Consider the following 21731-nt stretch of genomic DNA (forward strand, 5'->3'; position numbering starts at 1 on the left):
GAATCATGCGCCACCTCCGCTTTTCCTCCTCTTCCTTTTTGCTATCCTCTTTCTTACTTTTATCCAAATAAAATTCTCAAAAGGCAATAGCGAAAATATTTCCACATATTCATCCTTCCAAATCTGCTCTTTCACCTCCTTTTTTAAATGTGCCCCCAACGAACCTTCAAAGCACACATACACCTCGCCATGCCCCCGATCATCCAGATGCACACAACACTCCTTTTCTCTGTCGGTTTGCACCGACACTGACACCGGCTCACCAGCACAATGGCCCGACGCAGCCGCGCCCTGACCTGACAACCCGCCACCCTGTGGCCCGACCCACGCTGCTACCGGTGACGACCCAACAAAACCCCGCTCCAAACGTAAAAGCAAGCTATGCACATCCGCCAGCATATCACATACACCCCCGGCCGACCCAGAACTGCTCAACCCAGCCTCAAACCCACCGCCCCTGGATTTTGCTAAGGGGCCCCCTACCACCACTGACGAAGATAATAGCGTATGACAAACAGGGGACATAGACGCATACTCACCGGGCTGCGAGGGGGCTGTGTGCCCTCCAGCCAGAAATCCTGGATCCCCTGACGCCTCGTGGACCTCGCGGCTCCCGGCGGCGGACCCACCGCCTCGTTGTTGTGGCCCGAACACCCCCGCAGCCTGGGCCGGGGTAGGAGGCCTGAACCCCTGGACTGAACCAGGCAGCAGTACCCCCACATCCGAAGCCTCCTGGCCCCCCCGCCGAGAGTCATTCCAGATGTGCCATCGCGAGGCACATGGCCGCCTGGGGCCCCCCACGGCAACTGGGAGCCCGACAGTGTCCTCCGCTCGAATCTTCTTGCAGCCGGCCCCGACCCAGCCGGGCTGCTCTCCGGTCCCGCTGCAGCCCCAGGGCTGTGAAACACGTTCAGGGGGTCAGAAGCAAGCGCCGCTGCGGGGCCAGCACAGCAGCGCCCCCCGCTCCAGCCGGTTCCCCCGCACCGCTGGGGGATGAAGCAGGACCCGGCCCTGCCGCCTGGCAGGCCGCCACTCTGCCGGCGGCTGAAACGCTGGAAGCTGCAGGGGCAGGCCGCGTGGCACGTCCATAACCGCCGCGGCCCCACGAAGGAGCTGGTGCTGCCGGAAGTCGGGCGTGCGCCAGCTCCGCCCCCTTCCTGCCCCGGGTGCGAAGGTCCGGACGCCGCCGCAGGGCCTCGCCGCGCATAAGGATTCCTCCCAGGCCGTGCCGCCACGGATGGGGAAGTCAGCGTCGCGCAGCCTGGAGGGTCATGGGAGGGGCTCCGACGGCGACGCGAGGCCCGGGGAGCGGTGTCGGGCGATAACCGTTCTGGAGGCCGCGCCCGCCTGGACCTCCGCTCCCTCACCTCGGCCTGCGCTGGCGCCCCCTGAAGCAGGCCGGCCACCTGAGCCTCCAGCCATCCTGGAGCCTGCGCTGCCGCTGCCGCCCGCAGCCTGTCCAGGATCTGGTCGACTGCAGCCATCCCCATAAGTGTATGGGACTGACTGTTCTGGAGCTGGGAAAACAGGAACAGAGGGCGGGAACCCCCCAGTCCCTATCTTAAATACCCCCCAGCTCCCCCTCCCCTTTAACCCTTCCCTCACTAAAACCTCCAATCCCCCTGTCATGATGGCCTCCGCCCATGCCTCCTCCAGGGGGTCGGGAGGCTCACTCTGGCCATTTCTGTCTGTCAAGTAAGATATTAAGTGGGGAGCACAAATGTTTAAGTATATGAATACCTTTCAGCTTCCACCAAGAAAACATTTGTGGCTCAAGGCCTGGAGGGAACATGGGGTTTTGTAATATAGCTGTCAGGGGAGAAGGGCTTGATTGTAAGTTATATTTAAACCGGACTTTCCTCCAAAGAAGCAACGAGTGGACTGTAAAAGGAGCCACATTCATTAACCCCCGTGGAAGTCGGTCTGTGGTCCACATGAGGCCTGATAAAGAGAATGGTTTGGAGAGAAATGATTCCAGAATAACCCATCTTGGACTATTGGGATATGAACACGCACTTATTAATGGAGCAATCTGTGCCGACTTGTAATAAAGGGTAAAATTAGGGAGGGATAAACCCCCTTCTTTTCTGTGACGGAACATAAGTTTTTGCACAATTCTGGGTTGTTTTCCGAGCCAAAGAAACTTAGACATCATAGAGTGTAAATGAGTGAACGTTCTGGCTGGTACCATAATTGGGAGGGACCTAAATAGATATAAGAAGCGAGGCAGTGACACCATTTTTAATGCATGTGTTCTGCCGAGCCAGGATAACTTTGAGGAAGCCCATCTATCCAGGTCCCTCTGGAAGTTTTGGATCAGTGGAGTGTAATTCCACCGAAACAGAGGTGACCTGTTGGCTGTTAAGTTGATACCCATACAAAAAGGGTGGGGGAACAAGAGGCGCAATAGTGCCCTATCACTAGTGACACTACGATGTGAGTGGTGTAATGCAGTACCACTCAACTATTCCAGTTGTGTGACCCACAACTGGCTTGAAGACATAACACAGTATCAGCTGCTGCAGGACCTCCACCGACCACTCCAACGTGGAAAAACTGCCAGAGAATATGGGAAGCAAGGTGTGCCACAGTCCGCGCTGCTGAGTCCACAAAATCACCTGGGATGCAAGATGTTGTAACAAAGTACTTCTTTATTCCTTCCTACGCGTTTCGGCGCCCTTCCTGGCACCTTTATTCCTTCCGAAACGCGTAGGAAGGAATAAAGAAGTACTTTGTTACAACATCTTGCATCCCAGGTGATTTTGTGGACTCAGCAGCGCGGACTGTGGCACACCTTGCTTCCCATATTCTCTGGAAGTTGATACCCAGATATGTTAGATAATGTTCTTTGTGTATAAACCCAAAATGGGAGGCTATATTAGTTTGCTCTTAGGAAAATTTACAAATAATGCTTCGGATTTATCAATGTTAATCTTTAACCCTGAGATCTTCTCAAATTTAAGAAGGGGAGAAAACAAGTGAGGGAGTGTAGTGTGGGAACTTATTAATGTTAGCAGGAGATCATCCGCAAAGAGGCTGACTTTATATTGGTCTCCCATATTCTCAGGGCCAAGGATATTCTGATCTCTCCTTATTGCTTCCACAATGGGTTCCATTGCGAGTGCAAAAAGATCCGGAGATAGAGGACAGCCCTGCCTGGTACCCTCTGAATATTAATTGGAGTGGGATGTGGTGACGGGAGTTTTACATAAGTGATAGGGCTATCATATAACAATTGGAGGCACTTTATAAGTTTAGGGGAGAATCCGACTTCCGATAGAACCGTAAAGAGATATGTCCAGGACGCCGAATCGAAAGCCCTCTCAATATCTAATGCAAGCAGGAGAAGTCGCTTTCGCTGTAGGTTAGTTGTATGAATAATATTTAACGCTCTCCTAATATTATCTGGGGCCTGTCGCGCTGGTATAAAACCAACCTGACCCCGATGGATGAGGTGAGGGAGGATTTTATTGATCCTGTTAGTCACAATGGATGTAAAGATTTTGAAGTCAATGTATAAGAGGGATATAGGTCTATAATTTGTTGTGAGATGATCTTTCTTAGGATTAGGGATTACGGTTACATGCGCCACGTAGAGCTCAGGGGGCAGCTGTGAGCCATTTAGTAGTGAATTACAGAGGTTTTTATATGTGGTGTCAGCACATCGCTGCATTTTTTATAATATATTGCTGTAAGACCATCCGGCCCCGGGGCCTTTCCTCTTTTTAGTTTTTTGAGTGATGAAACTATTTCCTCCTCAGAGATGTGTAAATGGAGTTGTTGTGCCGCGGACTCAGTCAGGTTAGGTAGATGTAGTGTGTGAAGGAATGACTCCAGTAGTGAGGGGGGGTGATTGTGGGGGGAATACAAACTCTGGGAGTATTCATTATAAGTGCTATACATGACATCGGGGTGGGCTGAGATCTGACCCTTAGGGTCTTTTATAGAGGAGATTATATGCAGTGACTCTCTCATTCTGAGCTTACGAGCGGCATCTTATTAGGCTTATTGGCATGGTGATAAAACGCAGCTTTACTCCAAGTTAGCCCCTCTCCGTTCTGGTGGTGAGAATGGCGTCTAATTGTCATTTCATGTCTTGTATTTGTGTAGATAAGTATAGGGGTGAAGAGCGCTGATTGGCCAATTCTAACTCCTGCAGTTTCTCCTCCAGTCTGGGCTGTAATTCAGACCTTTCTTCTTCCTGTTGGCCGATAACTTATCAAAGAACTGGGAATAGATTTTCTGTGCGCGAATCACATTGCTCCAAGTGAGGCCTCCTCCGCTGTGTGAGTTTAGGGGAAATTTGTTATATCTTCTCTTATAGCGGTTACATTAGAGATTTGGGCATTTTAGTTCCTGGTGTGGAGTCGATAGCACAATCATATGCCGCCATATAGTAGACGGCCGGTAACTGGGGAGAATTCCCTCATGTGTGGGGTCTATTTCACTCCAGAGAAACCACACGTTACAGTCCACACATAACACTGTGTAGAGAAGGCGGCGCGGGGTAATTGTGCCAGTAGTGAGGGGCGAATAATGGCGGGAATGTCACTGACTGAGGAGAAGGCTCCATGAAGGTCTGCACTCCGGAGATCATGTGACCCCTGACTCCTCCCCTCCTGTGACCTCATCACAGGTCCTGTGCACAGAGCAGCCATATATGTGGAGTGCGGCTCTGCAGGTTAGTGGTGGGCAGTCCGGCTCTTCAGGCTCCTTTCACCACTTTTCTCCCTCCTGTCCCCTCACTATAAAGCCTGGGCCTCATTATACAGCTGTACAGGGGTCTAGTGAAGGCTTTTTAGCACTTTCCTCAGACTGTGGCTCCTGGGATCAGGCCCTCACTCCTGTCCCTTCACTATAAAGCCTGAGCCTCATTATACAGCTGTACAGGGGTCTAGTGAAGGCTTTTTAGCCCTTTCCTCAGTCTGTAGCTCCTGGGCACAGGCCCTCACTCCTGTCCCTCACTATAAAGCCTGGGCCTCATTATACAGCTGTACAGGGGTCTAGTGAAGGCTTTTTAACCCTTTCCTCAGTCTGTAGCTCCTGGGCACAGGCCCTCACTCCTGTCCCTTCACTATAAAGCCTGGGCCTCATTATACAGCTGTACAGGGGTCTAGTAAAGGCTTTTTATCCCTTTCCTCAGACTGTAGCTCCTGGGCACAGGCCCTCACTCCTGTCCCTTCACTATAAAGCCTGGGCCTCATTATACAGCTGTACAGGGGTCTAGTAAAGGCTTTTTATCCCTTTCCTCAGACTGTAGCTCCTGGGAACAGGCCCTCACTCCTGTCCCTTCACTATAAAGCCTGGACCTCATTATACAGCTGTACAGGGGTCTAGGGAAGGCTTTTTAGCCCTTTCCTCAGTCTGTATCTCCTGGGAACAGGCCCTCACTCCTGTCCCTTCACTATAAAGCCTGGGCCTCATTATACAGCTGTACAGGGGTCTAGTGAAGGCTTTTTATCCCTTTCCTCAGACTGTAGCTCCTGGGAACAGGCCCTCACTCCTGTCCCTTCACTCTAAAGCCTGGGTCTCATTATACAGCTGTACAGGGGTCTAGTGAAGGCTTTTTAACCCTTTCCTCAGACTGTAGCTCCTGGGAACAGGCCCTCACTCCTGTCCCTTCACTATAAAGCCTGAGTCTCATTATACAGCTGTACAGGGGTCTAGTGAAGGCTTTTTAGCCCTTTCCTCAGACTGTAGCTCCTGGGAACAGACCCTCACTCCTGTCCCTTCACTATAAAGCCTGGGCCTCATTATACAGCTGTACAGGGGTCTAGTGAAGGCTTTTTAGCCCTTTCCTCAGACTGTAGCTCCTGGGAACAGGCCCTCACTCCTGTCCCTTCACTATAAAGCCTGAGTCTCATTATACAGCTGTACAGGGGTCTAGTGAAGGCTTTTTAGCCCTTTCCTCAGACTGTAGCTCCTGTCCTGGGAACAGACCCTCACTCCTGTCCCTTCACTATAAAGCCTGGGCCTCATTATACAGCTGTACAGGGGTCTAGTGAAGGCTTTTTAGCCCTTTCCTCAGACTGTAGCTCCTGGGCACAGGCCCTCCTGTCCCTTCACTATAAAGCCTGGGCCTCATTATACAGCTGTACAGGGGTCTAGTAAAGGCTTTTTATCCCTTTCCTCAGACTGTAGCTCCTGGGAACAGGCCCTCACTCCTGTCCCTTCACTATAAAGCCTGGGCCTCATTATGCAGCTGTACAGGGGTCTAGTGAAGGCTTTTTAGCCCTTTCCTCAGACTGTAGCTCCTGGGAACAGGCCCTCACTCCTGTCCCTTTACTATAAAGCCTGGGCCTCATTATACAGCTGTACAGGGGTCTAGTGAAGGCTTTTTAGTCCTTTCCTCAGACTGTAGCTCCTGGGAACAGACCCTCACTCCTGTCCCTTCACTATAAAGCCTGGGCCTCATTATACAGCTGTACAGGGGTCTAGTGAAGGCTTTTTAGCCCTTTCCTCAGACTGTAGCTCCTGGGCACAGGCCCTCACTCCTGTCCCTTCACTATAAAGCCTGGACCTCATTATACAGCTGTACAGGGGTCTAGTGAAGGCTTTTTAGCCCTTTCCTCAGACTGTAGCTCCTGGGCACAGGCCCTCACTCCTGTCCCTTCACTATAAAGCCTGGGCCTCATTATACAGCTATACAGGGGTCTAGTGAAGGCTTTTTAGCCCTTTCCTCAGTCTGTAGCTCCTGGGCACAGGCCCTCACTCCTGTCCCTTCACTATAAAGCCTGGGCCTCATTATACAGCTGTACAGGGGTCTAGTGAAGGCTTTTTAGCCCTTTCCTCAGACTGTAACTCCTGGGAACAGGCCCTCACTCCTGTCCCTTCACTATAAAGCCTGGGCCTCATTATACAGCTGTACAGGGGTCTAGTGAAGGCTTTTTATCCCTTTCCTCAGACTGTAGCTCCTGGGCACAGGCCCTCACTCCTGTCCCTTCACTATAAAGCCTGGGCCTCATTATACAGCTGTACAGGGGTCTAGTGAAGGCTTTTTAGCCCTTTCCTCAGACTGTAGCTCCTGGGAACAGGCCCTCACTCCTGTCCCTTCACTATAAAGCCTGGGCCTCATTATACAGCTGTACAGGGGTCTAGTGAAGGCTTTTTAGCCCTTTCCTCAGACTGTAGCTCCTGGGAACAGGCCCTCACTCCTGTCCCTTCACTATAAAGCCTGGGCCTCATTATACAGCTGTACAGGGGTCTAGTGAAGGCTTTTTAGTCCTTTCCTCAGTCTGTAGCTACTGGGAACAGGCCCTCACTCCTGTCCCTTCACTATAAAGCCTGGGCCTCATTATACAAATGCCAAGTGTACGGTGTTGGGCTGTGAGCACAACCCCCATCTGTGGATGTCGTGACCTCAGACCATCCTCATGGAGTCGGTTTCTAACCGTTTGTGCAGACACATGCACATTTGTGGCCTACTGAAGATCATTTTGCAGGTCTCTGGCAGTGCTCCTCCTGTTCCTCCTTGCATAAAGGTGGAGGTTGCGGTCCTGCTGCTGGGTTGATGCCTTCATACAACCCCCTCCACATCTCCTGGTAAACTGGCCTGTTTCCTGGTAGCGCCTCCAGCCTCTGGACACTACGCTGACAGACACAGCAAACCTTCTTGCCACAGCTCACATTGATGTGCCATCCTGGATGAACTGCACTACCTGAGCCACTTGTGTGGGTGTCATGGAATGCCTAGGTTACTTTAGACAAAAACCCCGGGACCCCTGTGATGTCCCTCAGACTAGGGGAACCCTGTCTGTCCCTCTACCCAGGGTTTACACTGAAGGTGTGCCTGCCTGAGCCTCCACCCTGTCCCTGTCTCCTGTCCAGCCCTAAGCTGAACCCACCTCCCTCCACCCAGTGAGGGGACCAGACACCAGACCCCACAAATACGTATGGACAGGGGTAAAAGAAAACACCACACAGTTAATACACAAGGGAATACAATAATGTGCAAGGGCAACCAAATATATATATAACAGATTGGAGAAAGAACCACTGAGGGATATACTGCACCAGATATCAGACGCTCCAACACCACCACTGCTGACCGGTATTGCTAGCACTAGGCTAAAGCTATAGTCGGCGACACCCATAGTCAGGACGAACTATTTAAAGACCTAGGATGTGGCCCAGCCCTCAGCCAGCATGACAACCTGGTTAACCCTATCCCGACTGGAACAGAATACCCAACAGGGTATTACCGCTGTCTGCCGGACACCCTGGTGTGAACAGTGTCCAACATGACAGTACCCCGCCTTCTACGAGGGACCTCCGGAACCTCACCATGTCGAGGACCTGGCTTGTCCGGATGGCGACGATGGAACATAGTAACCAGTCGATCAGCATGAATGTCAGAGGCCGGCACCCATGTCCTCTCCTCAGGACCATAGCCACGCCAGTGGACCAGGTACTGTAGAGTGCGACGCACAACCCTAGAGTCCACCACTTTGGACACCTCAAATTCCAACGCGCCATCCACCAAGACGGAAGGTGGTGGCCCGGGGGAACCATCCACCAAACCCACGACCTTCTTTAGCAATGCTTTGTGAAATACATTATGAATCTTATACACAGCTGGCAACTCCAAACGAAATGCCACGGGGTTGATCACTGTGGAGATTCTAAATGGGCCAATGAACCTGGGACCCAACTTAAGTGACGGTATCTTGAGCTTAATGTTCCTAGTAGATAACCACACCCAATCACCCACACACAGGTCCGGACCTGGCACACGTCTGCAGTCAGCCACCCGTTTGTACCTGGAACCCACCTTCAACAAGCGCTGCTTGACTCTCCTCCAAACAGACGACAATTGAGCTCCCAACTGGTCCTCCTCAGGGACGCCAACTGAGCACCCCTGACGCAAGGTGCAAAATTGAGGATGTTGACCATACACACAAAAAAAAAGGAGATTCTCCAGACGATTCCTGGCAATGGTTGTTTATTGCGAATTCTGCCAGAGGAAGAAACGCTGACCACTCTTCCTGATTGTCGGAAATAAAGCAGCGCAAGTATTGCTCCAGGTTTTGGTTCATCCGCTCAGTCTGTCCATTCGACTGAGGGTGGAAAGCCGATGAATGAGATAATTTGATTCCAAGGCGAGAACAAAAAGCTCTCCAAAACTTTGCCACAAACTGCGTACCTTGATCAGACACAATGTCAGACGGGACACCATGAAGTCTGACCACCTCGCGAATAAATATCTGAGCAAGAGTCTTAGCATTGGGCAAAGACGGTAAAGCAACGAAATGTGACATTTTGGAGAACCTATCAACAATTACCAAAATGACCGAGTTCCCTGCCGAGGCGGGCAAGTCAGTAATAAAATCCATGGAAATCTCAGTCCATGGCTTACTGGGCACCCCGAGAGGCTGCAAGCTACCAGCGGGACGGGAACGAGGAGTCTTGGCCCGTGCGCACGTGTTACAGGCAGCCACATATGAGGCCACATCCTGCCGGATTTTAGGCCACCAAAAACGACGCGATACCAGTTCCAGAGTGCTCTTAACCCCTGGATGACCTGCCAGTACCGTGTCGTGATGTTCGCCCAACACTCTAGAGCGTAGATGTAGCGGCACAAAAGATTTATTAGCAGGCAACCCCGGCGGTACCACCTCCTGAGCCTCCGCAATCTCTGCCTCAATCTCTGTCGTGATGGCAGATACCACCACACCCTTTTGGAGAATAGGCACCGGCTCTTCACATAACTCTCCACCAGGAAAACACTTGGATAAAGCGTCTGCCTTAACATTCTTCGACCCAGGGCGATAGGTAACAATGAAGTTGAACCGGGTGAAGAATAATGCCCAGCGAGCCTGTCTGGAGGACAGGCGCTTAGCAGATTCTAAATAAAGCAAATTCTTATGGTCGGTTATCACAGTAATCTGATGAACAGCCCCCTCCAAGAAGTGTCGCCACTCCTCAAATGCCAATTTGATGGCCAATAGTTCCCTGTTGCCAATATCATAATTACGCTCCGCAGGCGACAGCTTCTTGGAGAAGAAGGCACACGGATGCAACTTGGCCCAAGAAGGGCCCTGAGACAGTACAGCCCCCAGCCAACCTCCGACGCATCCACCTCCATGACAAACGGTAAGGAGACATCGGGCTGCACCAGAATGGGCGCTAAGGCAAAACTATTCTTGAGGAATTCAAACGCCTGTACCGCAGGCTCAGACCAGTCAGAAAAGTCGGTACCCTTCTTAGTCATGTCAGTCAGTGGTTTGGCAATCATAGAGAAGTTCTTAATAAATTTCCTATAGTAATTGGAGAAGCCAAGAAATCGCTGAAGCGCCTTAAGATTATCAGGCCGATCCCAATGTAGTACCGCCTGCACCTTTGCGGTGTCCATCTTAAAACCTGAGGCGGAGATTATATAACCCAAGAATGGTAGCTCCTGTACGAAAAACACACATTTTTCAAGCTTGACATAGAGCCTGTTCTCTCTGAGCAACTGCAGAACCTGTCTAACATGCTCTATATGTGTATCATGGTCTCGAGAGAAAATGAGGATGTCGTCAAGATAAATTATAACAAACCTCCCCAACAACTGAGAGAAGACATCATTAATGAAGTGTTGAAAGACCGCCGGTGCTATAGTCAACCCAAACGGCATTACCAAACTCTCAAAGTGACCCTCAGGGGTATTGAACGCTGTCTTCCACTCATCCCCCTGACGGACTCTTATAAGATTGTACACCCCCCTGAGGTCCAGTTTGGAGAACCACCTGGCACCAACCACTTGGTTGAATAAATCGGGTATAAGTGGCATAGGGTAAGGATCACGGACCGTAATCTGGTTGAGTTCTCTGAAATCCAGACACGGGCGTAAACCGCCATCCTTCTTTTTAACAAAGAAGAAGCCAGCAGCCAGAGGAGAAGAGGAAGGTCTAATATGACCCTTGCTCAGGCTATCCACAATGTATTCCTTGAGAGCTAGCCTCTCGGGACCTGAGATATTAAACATTCTAGCTTTAGGTAACTTGGCCCTTGGTTTCAACCTAATAGCACAGTCATAGGGGCGATGCGGTGGTAGTTCCGAACAACCCTTCTCAGAAAATACATCCGCATAATCCAGCAACGGCTCCGGGATACTGGGGGTCAAAGCGGAAATACATGTAGCCAGGCACCTCTCCTGACACTCCCTGCTCCACTGAATTATGTCCTGGGTCTTCCAATCAATAACAGGATTATGCATTGACAACCATGGAAAGCCCAGAACCATCTGAGCCGGTAAGTTACTAAGCACCTTACAAGTTACCCGCTCTGAGTGTAATACTCCGATGTGGAGTCGTATATCCAACACACACTCTGTGATCTCCCCTTGAGACAACGGGGAAGCATTGATGGTAACCACCCGGATGGGGTTCGGCAATTTCTCCACCGGAAATCCCGCTGTATGCGCGAACCTCTCATCAATGAGATAGGCAGCTGAGCCACTATCAATAAATACTGTAATAGAGAGCATTTGCCCCCCAAGTACCACCCTAGCAGGGAGCATACACTGGGAAACCATGACGGAGGATACACAAAGGCTCAGACTAGACTCCTCCAAACTCTCTGAGCCTATCAGTTTTCCGCCGGCGCGCCCTTCTTAGGTACCAGGGGGCAAGCGTTAATAAAATGTCCTCCTTTGCCACAAAAAAAAACAGAGCCCCTGCCTTCTGTGCCAAGGACGTTTAGGCTTGTTACTCGGTGACTGTGCTATACCAGTGATCTGCATGGGTTCCGCGGATTCACCCGCGGCAACCTCACCGACCACTCCCCCACCTCCCGGAGGCAACGAAACCAGCGCCCCCTGACGGAGACGTCGGTCTATGCATACTACAAGTGTCATCGCAGCCTCCAGAGAGGCGGGAGTCTCGTACATTAGGAGAGTCTGTTTAACCCTTCCAGAAACCCCATGCAAAAATTGACTTCTAAGCGCAGGGTCATTCCACTGCGTGTCCACCGCCCAGCGCCGGAATTCCGTGCAGTAATCCTCAGCTGGTCGATCACCCTGTAGAAGTGAGCGTATCTTAGACTCTGCTAAGTTTAATCTATCTGGATCGTCATAGATCAAACCCAGAGCAGAGAAAAAAAAATCTACAGATTCAAATGCCGGTGAGTCTGAAGGGAGTGAAAAGGCCCAGGCCTGTGGGTCACCACTCAGCAAAGAAATCACCAAGCCCACGCGTTGAGCCTCATTACCTGAGGAATGTGGACGCATACGGAAATACAATTTGCATGATTCACGAAACACCGTGAACTTACCACGATCACCAGCAAATCGTTCAGGAAGGGGAAACTTGGGCTCAGCTGCCCTGGCTGCAGCCTCAGCAGGTACTGCAGGAGCTGACAGACCTTGTTGCTGGACCGCCCCCCTGAGTTCAGTGACCTGTATGGATAGAGCCTCCAGCTGCTTGGTTAGGGAAAGTATAGGATCCATAGTAAGTAACCCCTATATTCCCTTTTTTTTTTTTTTTTTCACTTTATTATTTGGGCCGACTATAATGTCATGGAATGCCTAGGTTACTTTAGGCAAAAACCCCGGGAACCCTGTGATGTCCCTCAGACTAGGGAAAACCCTGTCTGTCCCTCTACCCAGGGTTTACACTGAAGGTGTGCCTGCCTGAGCCTCCACCCTGTCCCTGTCTCCTGTCCAGCCCTAAGCTGAACCCACCACCCTCCACCCAGTGAGGGGACCAGACACCAGACCCCACAAATACGTATGGACAGGGGTAAAAGAAACACCACACCATTAATACACGAGGGAATACAATAATGTGCAAGGGCAACCAAATATAAATATATAACAGATAGGAGAAAGAACAACTGAGAGATATACTGCACCAGATATCAGACGCTCCAACACCACCACTGCTGACCGGTATTGCTAGCACTAGGCTAAAGCTATAGTCGGCGACGCCCATAGTCAGGACGAACTATTTAAAGACCAAGGGCGTGGCCCAGCCCTCAGCCAGCATGACAACCTGGTTAACCCTATCCCGACTGGAACAGAATACCCAACAGGGTATTACCGCTGTCTGCCGGACACCCTGGTGTGAACAGTGTCCAACATGACAGTGGGTTTTAGAGTCCGTCTCATGCTACCACGAGTGTGAAAGCACAATCAGCATTGATACTGAGATGTGGTCTGTGGTCCCCACCTGCAGAACCACTCCTTTATTGAGGGTGTCTTGATAATTGCCAATAATTTCCATCTGTTGTCTATTCCATTTGCACAACAGCATGTGAAATTGATGGTCAATCAGTGTTGCTTCCTAAGTGGACAGTTTGATTTCACAGAAGTTTGATTTACTTGGAGTTATATTCTGTTAAGTGTTCCCTTTATTTTTTTGAACAGTGTATATAGATAGAGTTTTCTTTTCTTTGCGTTGGAGGGTCCAATTCCAGCTATTGCTGTGTGATCTGTGATTTCTATCTACTCCACTGTGTACAGGATAATAGAGTATAATAAAGTAGTTATGGACGTGACGTAACTAACATTGTGCAGTGACTCTGCTTTCCATATAGTGATGGATATTTCTTGTTGGTGAAACTGTGATATTTTCCCCCCTTTAAACCTTTTTTAAACCCCTCTGATCAGTGCGATCACACAACATACAAGCCTCTGATGGCTCCGGTGATGCCCTGTACTACTGTAGTGCCGTGTATCATCACTGCCTGTCAGTGTAATACTAACGGCCCCATACACATGAGATCAGAGTTGGCTGAACGGTCATTTGGCAGACGGCGATCTCTCCCGACTCCCCCATACACACAAATATTCCAGCTTTCCTGTGGTCTGTATGAGAGAGTCGCCTCCAGACTCCTCTAGAGGAGGATTATCTACAGGAAGAACAAACGGATTATCCTCTGAAATTCAGGATGCCGGATCCTTCTCTGCCCTGACATCATCTGTCGGGAGGCCCCCAAATACATTATATGGTCGGCCAAACCCCCGAAATCAGTGCTTTCATGGAACTTTAGTCTAATGTGTATGGGGGCGTTATAAGGTAACTTATTGGACGCTGCCTCTGGCCCGGCCTAATAGACCTTCATACATTGCAGCCCAGACCCCATTATTAGGCATGTAAGGCCTGTTTCACACTTATTTTTTTTGTGTCAGTTAAAATCCGCCAAAATGGCGGAAAGCGGATCCGTTGCTAACTGATGTGAACGGATGCCACTGGACCGTTTTTTTTGACGGATCCGATGAATGAAGAATTTTAAAGGAACTGCAGCCCTGGGGGGGGGGAGGAGGGGGGAGAGAGAGAAAGAGAGAGAGATTTTTTTTTTCCAGGCGCCAGAACAGACTTTAGGGTTAAAATTCAGGGTGAGTGAAGTTTTTCGGGCATGCACAGTGTGAAGTGCGGATCCTGCCGCCCGAAAAAACGTTACATGCTCTGTTCGGGCATGTCGGTGGACGGCAAAATTTTGGCGGATTCGCAAAAAAGCGGATCCAACGGTTGGCCGTCCGTCAAGATCCGCTGGTAATGCAACTTAATGGGAAAAAAAACGGATCCGCCAAACAAAATAGCGGATCTGTTTTTTTTGCAAAACGGCGGATGTTGACTGATGGACAAAAACTGAAGTGTGAAACAGGCCTAAGTATCAGAGTAACTAGGCCTCCCCATACTATCGAGTACTTGGAGGCGGGGGGCATTCAGCCAAACTCTGTCACACCTTCTTAGATGTCATGTTTGCTTTTCAGGGTTTTTGTTGCAGCCTCATCTGTGCCGTCCCTGCGGTGTACATCCATGTTCTGGGGCCCAAAAAGATTAATTTCTTTTTAATAAATGTTTAACATGTTAAAAATTATAAAATGTGTCTTCTGCTTTTTACATATTTTTTTCTTCTTACAAGAATTGTTGGAGCCAATTTTCTTTAGAAACATTTTAATATCGGCTTTTTCTGGAGTTTTTCTTGTAATATAGGAGTCTAAGGCCAGAAATAAACCCCATAAATCACTGTACATGGAGACTTTGGGATCAGATCATTTCTGTCCGCTGTGTTTGTGGAAACAAAAAATCTTTTCTAAAAGCCTCAAACTTCTGTGTGTGACTCAGAGCTGAGATCTAACGTGAGAGAAGATTCCAGTGCGGGGAAGACGGGAAACCTTCATATAGACGGCCGGTGGGGAAGGAGGCAGTGACCGACTCTGGCCAAATCTGTCTCTAGAGCGGTAGTAGGAGATGAAGATGTCGTCCTCATCATGAAGGAGTTATTTCTCATGTCACGTGTAATGAATATCTCCTGCAGTATTGCTAATGCCGATTCCAGTGTCGGTAATGAGACGAGAATTAGCGTTATGGAAGATGAGTCTATGAGGAACGTGTTCAGCTGCCGACTCCGAGGAGGAAACTGCTTGTTGTCTGTGGCCTAAATATATAGGTTTTATTAGTAGATGTCAGGGGAGAAAACTAAACCCTGTAAGATAATAAATCTCCTCATATGTTTCCCTTATTATCTCCAGTAATTGTATTATTACACAAGATTCTTATGATGTTACATCGGATCATCTTCTTCTCATTCAGGTCTCTACAATATCGGATCCTCTCAGTGAAGATCTTCTACAGAAGAGAATTTTCCTGATTTACCCATCAAGGATGGATATGGACAGAGACAAGATGGCGCAGAGGATGTTACACCTCACCCTAGAGGTCCTCTTCCGTCTCACTGGAGAGGTGAGAGATTCTGATGACGTCACATTACATCATTCTTATCTATGGGAATAACAGATGGACAGAACTGGAGAGGTGAGGACTCTGGAAATGTCTGTAGTGAGATTTATTAATGTGTCTCTCCATAACCAGGATTACACAGTGGTGAAGAAGACCTCTAGTGATTGCTGTCAGGACCCTGTGTCTGAGGGATGTGGAAGACCCCTGAGCCCAATCACGCGGCCTCCACCTCACCCCCTGATCCATGAGGACATCAATGACCAGAAGATCCTAGAACTCCTCTACAAGATGATTGAGCTGCTGACTGGAGAGGTGACACTGCTAGGAATGCTGGGACATTATACAGTAACACTATGAAGGGATCGGGGGATGACGGTATCATTGTATGTGTCAGGTTCCTATAAGGTGTCAGGATGTCGCTGTCTATTTCTCCATGGAGGAGTGGGAGTATTTAGAAGGACACAGAGATCTGTACAAGAACGTCATAATGGAGGTTCCCAAACCCCTCACATCACCAGGTAATAGACAGGACTAAATACACACGGCCTATAATTATCTGTATGTAGAGAATGAATTCAGTCCCTGTATGTGTTTCCTCCAGTTCTATCCAGTAAGAGGACAACACCACAGGACTGTAACCAAGAAGATCCCAGTGCTCCTCAGGATCATCAGGTAGATGGAGAGAAGGTGTCAGGAGATCTCCCCTATGATGTGTAGACGGCTGTGAAGGTCTTGTGCTCAGTCTTGTTTTATCCACCAGTATTATATGTTTTATACTTGTGTAATGAGAACGGTGGAGATGGCAGGATTAGAGGTGATCATAGATGGGACTTCTCCATCTGTCTGTGACTTTTACAATATTTGTTTCAGGGTGAAGATCTGACCCATATTAATACTACAGAGACATATGTGAGGGGTGATGAGTGGTGTAAAGAGGAGATTCCCACATATGACTACCCAGGTGAGTAGTAACCACTGAATGCAGAGAAGTCGCAGATTCTTCTCAGTCACCGGCTGTGGCTGCTTTGTCGGTGGTGTAGTCCAGCCGTATTACCATGATCACCATTTTGCCTCTAGACCACAACATTCTCCTCCACCCAAAACTGTTCAACGACTTTGGGCATTGAAAGCCCTTTTCTATAGAACTTACAACCTGGAGGATCCACCTACCCCCTGAGATTAGTGTGAAGGTGAACCTTTAAAGCGAGATCTATATGATTGCTTGTACCTGACCTAATATAGGCCGAGTGCGCGCTTAAGGAGTCACACCGAACACAGAGTTAGATGTCTACTCCTTTCTCAGCAAAGGCTTGCACACAACTGAAGTTTATTCTCAAGACAGAGAGACAGGAGATGGGTGTCACACAATCTCCTGAGGAGCCAGTGTCAGTCTATGATAGGTCCATTTCAGCTTCACTTCCATATATGGTATCCAGTATCTCAGCTTCTGCATTCCAAGGATTCCTTCCAGGGTGTTGGCTGAAGACACAGACGCCATCTTGGTACACCATATCTGAACTGACTTATATAACGTTTAATAATTGATTTCATTAGCCATTGTCTCCTTCACATTAGGAGACGCTGACCGTTACCTGCTCAGATCTGTAACTATAAAGCCAAATGACAGCGTACGTAGAATGTGCTGACAAGATAGAAAATCACTTGAAGAAAAATCTTATGCTGGGCCTGTAAGAGAAAGCGGAGGGTAATGATGCTGTTGGCTTCCTAGATCCCTGAGATCTTATCTGATGAATCTTCTCTCCCTTCTGTGCTGCTGAATGTCTCATGGTCCCTACAAGACCAGGTCCAGTCTTTCTGGCCACACTTCCCTTTTATGAGCGACACCAGTAAATGTGCAGTGAGGCCAAGTGTGAATTTCTGTCCAATAACAGCAGAGTTTCCCTTTATCCTGAGTTTTCAATTTGTATTAAAACCAACTAACTTCAAGGAGGATTGTGATAATCTCCAGGACAAACATTCCACCTGTGCCCTGATAGATCTCTAAGCTGTGCGTGGCTGAGGGCTGTAATATACATTTATTCCCGCCTGCAGGAGATGTGTTGGCTCCAGCCCTGGTGTCATGGAGTCACTCCACGTCATACATTACATTGTTTTTGGTCCTAAGGAATTCAGATTACTGCACAATCTCTCCTGAAATGGGGAACAATATTATTTTCTCTAATCTTCTGGTCAGGATTCATAGTAGCTCCAATGATCCACCATAAATGAGGGCAACTCTGGTTTACTGTTGTATAATCTGTATTTGTAGTTTTCAGTTAATGAGATTCTCGTGCTCTGGGGCGGGGCTGTGGGTGGGGCTGTGGGCGGGGCTTTATGTGGTGCTCTGATTACATATTCATCTGTATTGGCTTATGACAGGTCACTGATCCCTCACTGACCTGCCTCCATTATTACATAATACATATAATAGCATTGATATTATTGGTGATAATGCCTATAATATTGTGGCTATTGTGAGGCTTAGAAAAAAAAATTACATCCAGCAAAATGACACCAGCGGCGCCTGCGCAGTAACCTCTATCTCTTACTTATAGATGCTACTATGCAGGAGCCGCCATGACCGGTGACATTTTGCTGGATGTCATTTTTTTTTCTAAGCCTCACAATAACATATTGTGCCCAGCTTGTGTCTCTGGAGACCTCCCCCCCACCTACACCCGGATATTAAGTCAGCTCTACTCAAATGTGTCTGTCACTAAATAAACCAAATGCTTGAATGTCAAAACAGTTCAAAAACGTGGTTCTGTGTGGAAGATTGTAAAGCCGTCATGAAGGCATAAGGCTGGCAGTGATGGGCATTGTGGGTAATAATAGCGGGGATCATGCCTCATTCCTCTCTAGGAACATACACGACATCTTCTCTGGGGTTCTTTCTTGTCTCAGTTACTGGGATGAGTGCAATAAAATGTCGCTCAGTGAGTCTTCTCACATCTTCAGATTCTAAAGGATTGGCTGGGACAACATTGTCAGAAACAAGATTTTCAGTGACCTTTTCCTGATAATCAAGGAAAGTATCTGCATTTCCGGCTTTTCTGGATAACACAAAAGAATTATATGTGGCCACCTGAAACAAATACATGACTAACTTTTTATACCAGACATATGATTTTCTTGATACCTGGTATGGCTGTAGAACCTGATCTGGAAGGTCCACACCCCCATATATTTGTTGTAGTCAGTGACAGACCCAGGTTTTGGAGTAGTGGATCCTTGTTGGTCTGCAGTGGCCCTTGTGGCATCTGTGTGGATCGAGCTCAGGATAAAAATATCTTTTTTATCCTTATACTTAAGGGCAAGCAGCTCTCCATTGTGTAAAGCCCCTGACTGCCCCTTTCGGAACTTTTTGCTGACCACTGATTGTGGAAACCCCTGACGGTTTTTGCAAATGGTCCCACAAGCCCCTATGTTAAGTTCAACCAGAGTTTTAAATAAGGGTATGCTGGTGTAGTAGTTGTCAACTTACAGATTGTATCCTTTTTGTAAAAATGGAGTTATCAGCTCCCAAATGATTTTTCCGGATGTCCCCAAATAAGTAGGGCATGACTGGAACAGGGCGGTTGGAACAATAGGACTGAAAGAATTGGCCGGAGCTGAGCCTCCCCTGCCCCCCCCAAGGAGGCATAGGCGGAGGCCAGCATGACGGGGGGGTGGTCGGCTACCAGGGGGAGTACCCTGGAGTGGGGGAGTATATAGAGGAGGGGTGTGGGTGTCCCAATCCTCTTTGGATCTGGTCCCCCCAAGAAGAAGTCACCTTTACCATGTCTGATGTGGAGCGGGTGTTGGAGCAGCTGCGAGCGGCGGCGCGGTCACAGCCCCCAGGCTGGCTGGCATCACGGGTGGCCGGCATTGTTCCTGGGACGTCCGGAGAGTCTGCAGCAGCAGCGGGAAGGGAACGGCGCTACAGACGGGTGAGGCATCCCGAGCGGCTCTCACCCGATTCATCCCCCAGGGCCTGGCGACGCCGCCGGAGCCCCTCCGGGGACCCTCCAGGCCGGGCGCAGCGTTCTGTGCCTGTCGCCGCTACCCGGCCTGGGAGGAATCTGCAGGCCAGGCGAGGGCCCGCGGCGATGGCTAGGCCGCGGCCTACCTCCAGGCGGGGGGCGGGCCTGTCAGGCGCCGGGCGGCGGCAAGCTCCTGCATCAGCGGGAGGCTGCGGCGGTAACCTCCTCGCCGTGCGGCCTGCCTCCCCCTCCAGCAGGGGGGCGGACGTCGGGGGAGCTTCGGCCTGCAGCCTGGCAGGGCTGCCATCATCATCCCCAGGCAGTGGGGGAACACCGAGTGCGGCAGGGGGCCACGGCGAAGGGGCCCAGCATCGGCTGTCCGCTTCGGGGGCCGCTGCAAGAGGAGGGGGACGTCTCCACACCAGGACCGCGGCCTGCTCCCCTGTGGGGCCGCTAACAGCGATGCCCATGTACAGTGGCGATGGGCTCTTTTCCGGGGGCCTGGAGGCGCAGCGGGGGGCCCTTAGTGCTTCGCTGCAGGAGCCAGCCGTGGCAGCGGGAGCAGAACTCACGGTGTCCCAGTCAGCGTCCATTGCTGGGGTCCCGTCATCGGGGTCCCTCGGGGGGCCCAGTCATCATCATTTGGCTCCTCCTGCGGGGAGTCCCAGAGGTCGACAGCAAGCTGGCGAAGGTACATCCGAGGACCCAGGTTTTCCGGCTGGAGGGCACACAGCCCCCTCGCAGCCCGGTGAGTATGTCCCCTGTTTGTCATCCAGTTGCAACATCATCCTGGTTGGGTGGGGGGCCGTTGGCGGAATCCCTCGGGGTCAGCGGGGGGTTGGGATTTGGTGGCATAGCCGCGGCCGGGGGGGTTAGCGATGTGCTTGCGGATATGCGGAATTTGGTATCACGTCTGGAGCGGGGTCTCGCTTCATCGTCACCAGTAGCAGCTTGGGCACAAGCTGGGAGTCCTGCGGGGCGGAGTGGGGCGGATTTGGCCGGGCGCGCAAGTGAACCGGTGTCGGTGTCGGTTCACACTGAGAAAGAGAAAGAATGTCGCATACACTTGGACGATAGAGCGCATGGGGAGGTGTATGTTTGTTTTGAGGGTCGGTTGGGGGCTCATTTAAAGAAAGAAGTAAAGGAGTGCATTTGGAAGGACGAGTCTGTGGAAATATTTTCCCTCTTGCCATTAGAGAAATTTAATTTGGATAAGGGCAAGAAGGAGGATAGCAAAAAGGAGGATGAAGAGAAGCGTAGATGGCGTCTGATCCCGCAAACGTTCGTTAATTGGCAACAGGCGTTCGCTATTTTGGCGAGCGTCATTGGAGAAAAGTCCCCTGATAATTGCTCAGCGTTATTTTGCTATTTTGACGCCATCGGGCAGGCCTATAGGGTGTACGGGGGTCAGGCTTGGTTGCGCTATGATGAGCAATTTCGGCAGAGGAAGGCCGTCCGTCCGGCTATCCGTTGGGACCAGAAGGACATTGGGCTGTGGATGCGGGTCATAGCTCAAAATAAATTTGGTAGCTCCTTTCATGGGGGGGCTGGGAGTACCAGCCAGAGTAGCGGCAGTTCCGGCGTCTCAGGAGGGGGCGGGTAGGTTCAAACGGGAAATCATAAGTTGGGGGTGTGCTGGCAGTTCAACGACAGCCCATGTAAATTCGGGGCGAACTGCAAATTTTAACATCTTTGCTCCAACTGCAATAGCGCGTCCTATGGAGCCGCAATGTGTTTCAAGAAAGGGAAGCCCCGAACCGGCGGTGGTAATTCCCAAGGGGTTAGTCTCCAGTGAGGCTGGAAAGGATGGTCCCTTATCTAAATAGATATGGGGACAGGGAGAAGTCGGCTTTGCTGTACGCGGGTTTCAAGGACGGTTTTGTTATCCCTCACCCCTTTTGCTATTCCGCGGGTTTTAAAAAATTTGCGTTCGGCCTTGTTACATGGTTCAGTGGTTTCAGAAAAGCTGGAAAAGGAGGTTTCGTTGGGCCGTATGGCTGGCCCCTTTGTTTCCCCCCCTTTTTCGGATTTGGTTGTTTCTCCTCTAGGAGTGGTTCCGAAGAAAGAGCCGAATAAGTTTCGGCTTATCCAACATTTGTCGTAC

The 21731-nt window shown here is 50.1% G+C and overlaps 1 protein-coding gene across 1 annotated transcript in view; it reads left to right on the forward strand.

Annotated features, from left to right (window-relative positions):
* The first annotated feature begins 993 nt into the window (after positions 1 to 993).
* LOC141047197 (uncharacterized) overlaps positions 994 to 21731 on the forward strand; it is a 29373-nt gene continuing 8635 nt past the window's right edge. Inside the window, exons 1-5 of the mRNA XM_073542151.1 lie at positions 994 to 1128; positions 15798 to 15977; positions 16060 to 16183; positions 16267 to 16337; positions 16536 to 16626. Of these exons, the coding sequence (XP_073398252.1) occupies positions 994 to 1128; positions 15798 to 15977; positions 16060 to 16183; positions 16267 to 16337; positions 16536 to 16626 (601 nt within the window). The remainder of the gene's footprint in view (positions 1129 to 15797; positions 15978 to 16059; positions 16184 to 16266; positions 16338 to 16535; positions 16627 to 21731) is intronic.

Source organism: Dendrobates tinctorius, unplaced genomic scaffold (genome assembly GCF_039654945.1).
Source record: "Dendrobates tinctorius isolate UK_male_01 unplaced genomic scaffold, ASM3965494v1 ptg000126l, whole genome shotgun sequence".
Classification (NCBI taxonomy): Eukaryota; Metazoa; Chordata; class Amphibia; order Anura; family Dendrobatidae; genus Dendrobates; species Dendrobates tinctorius.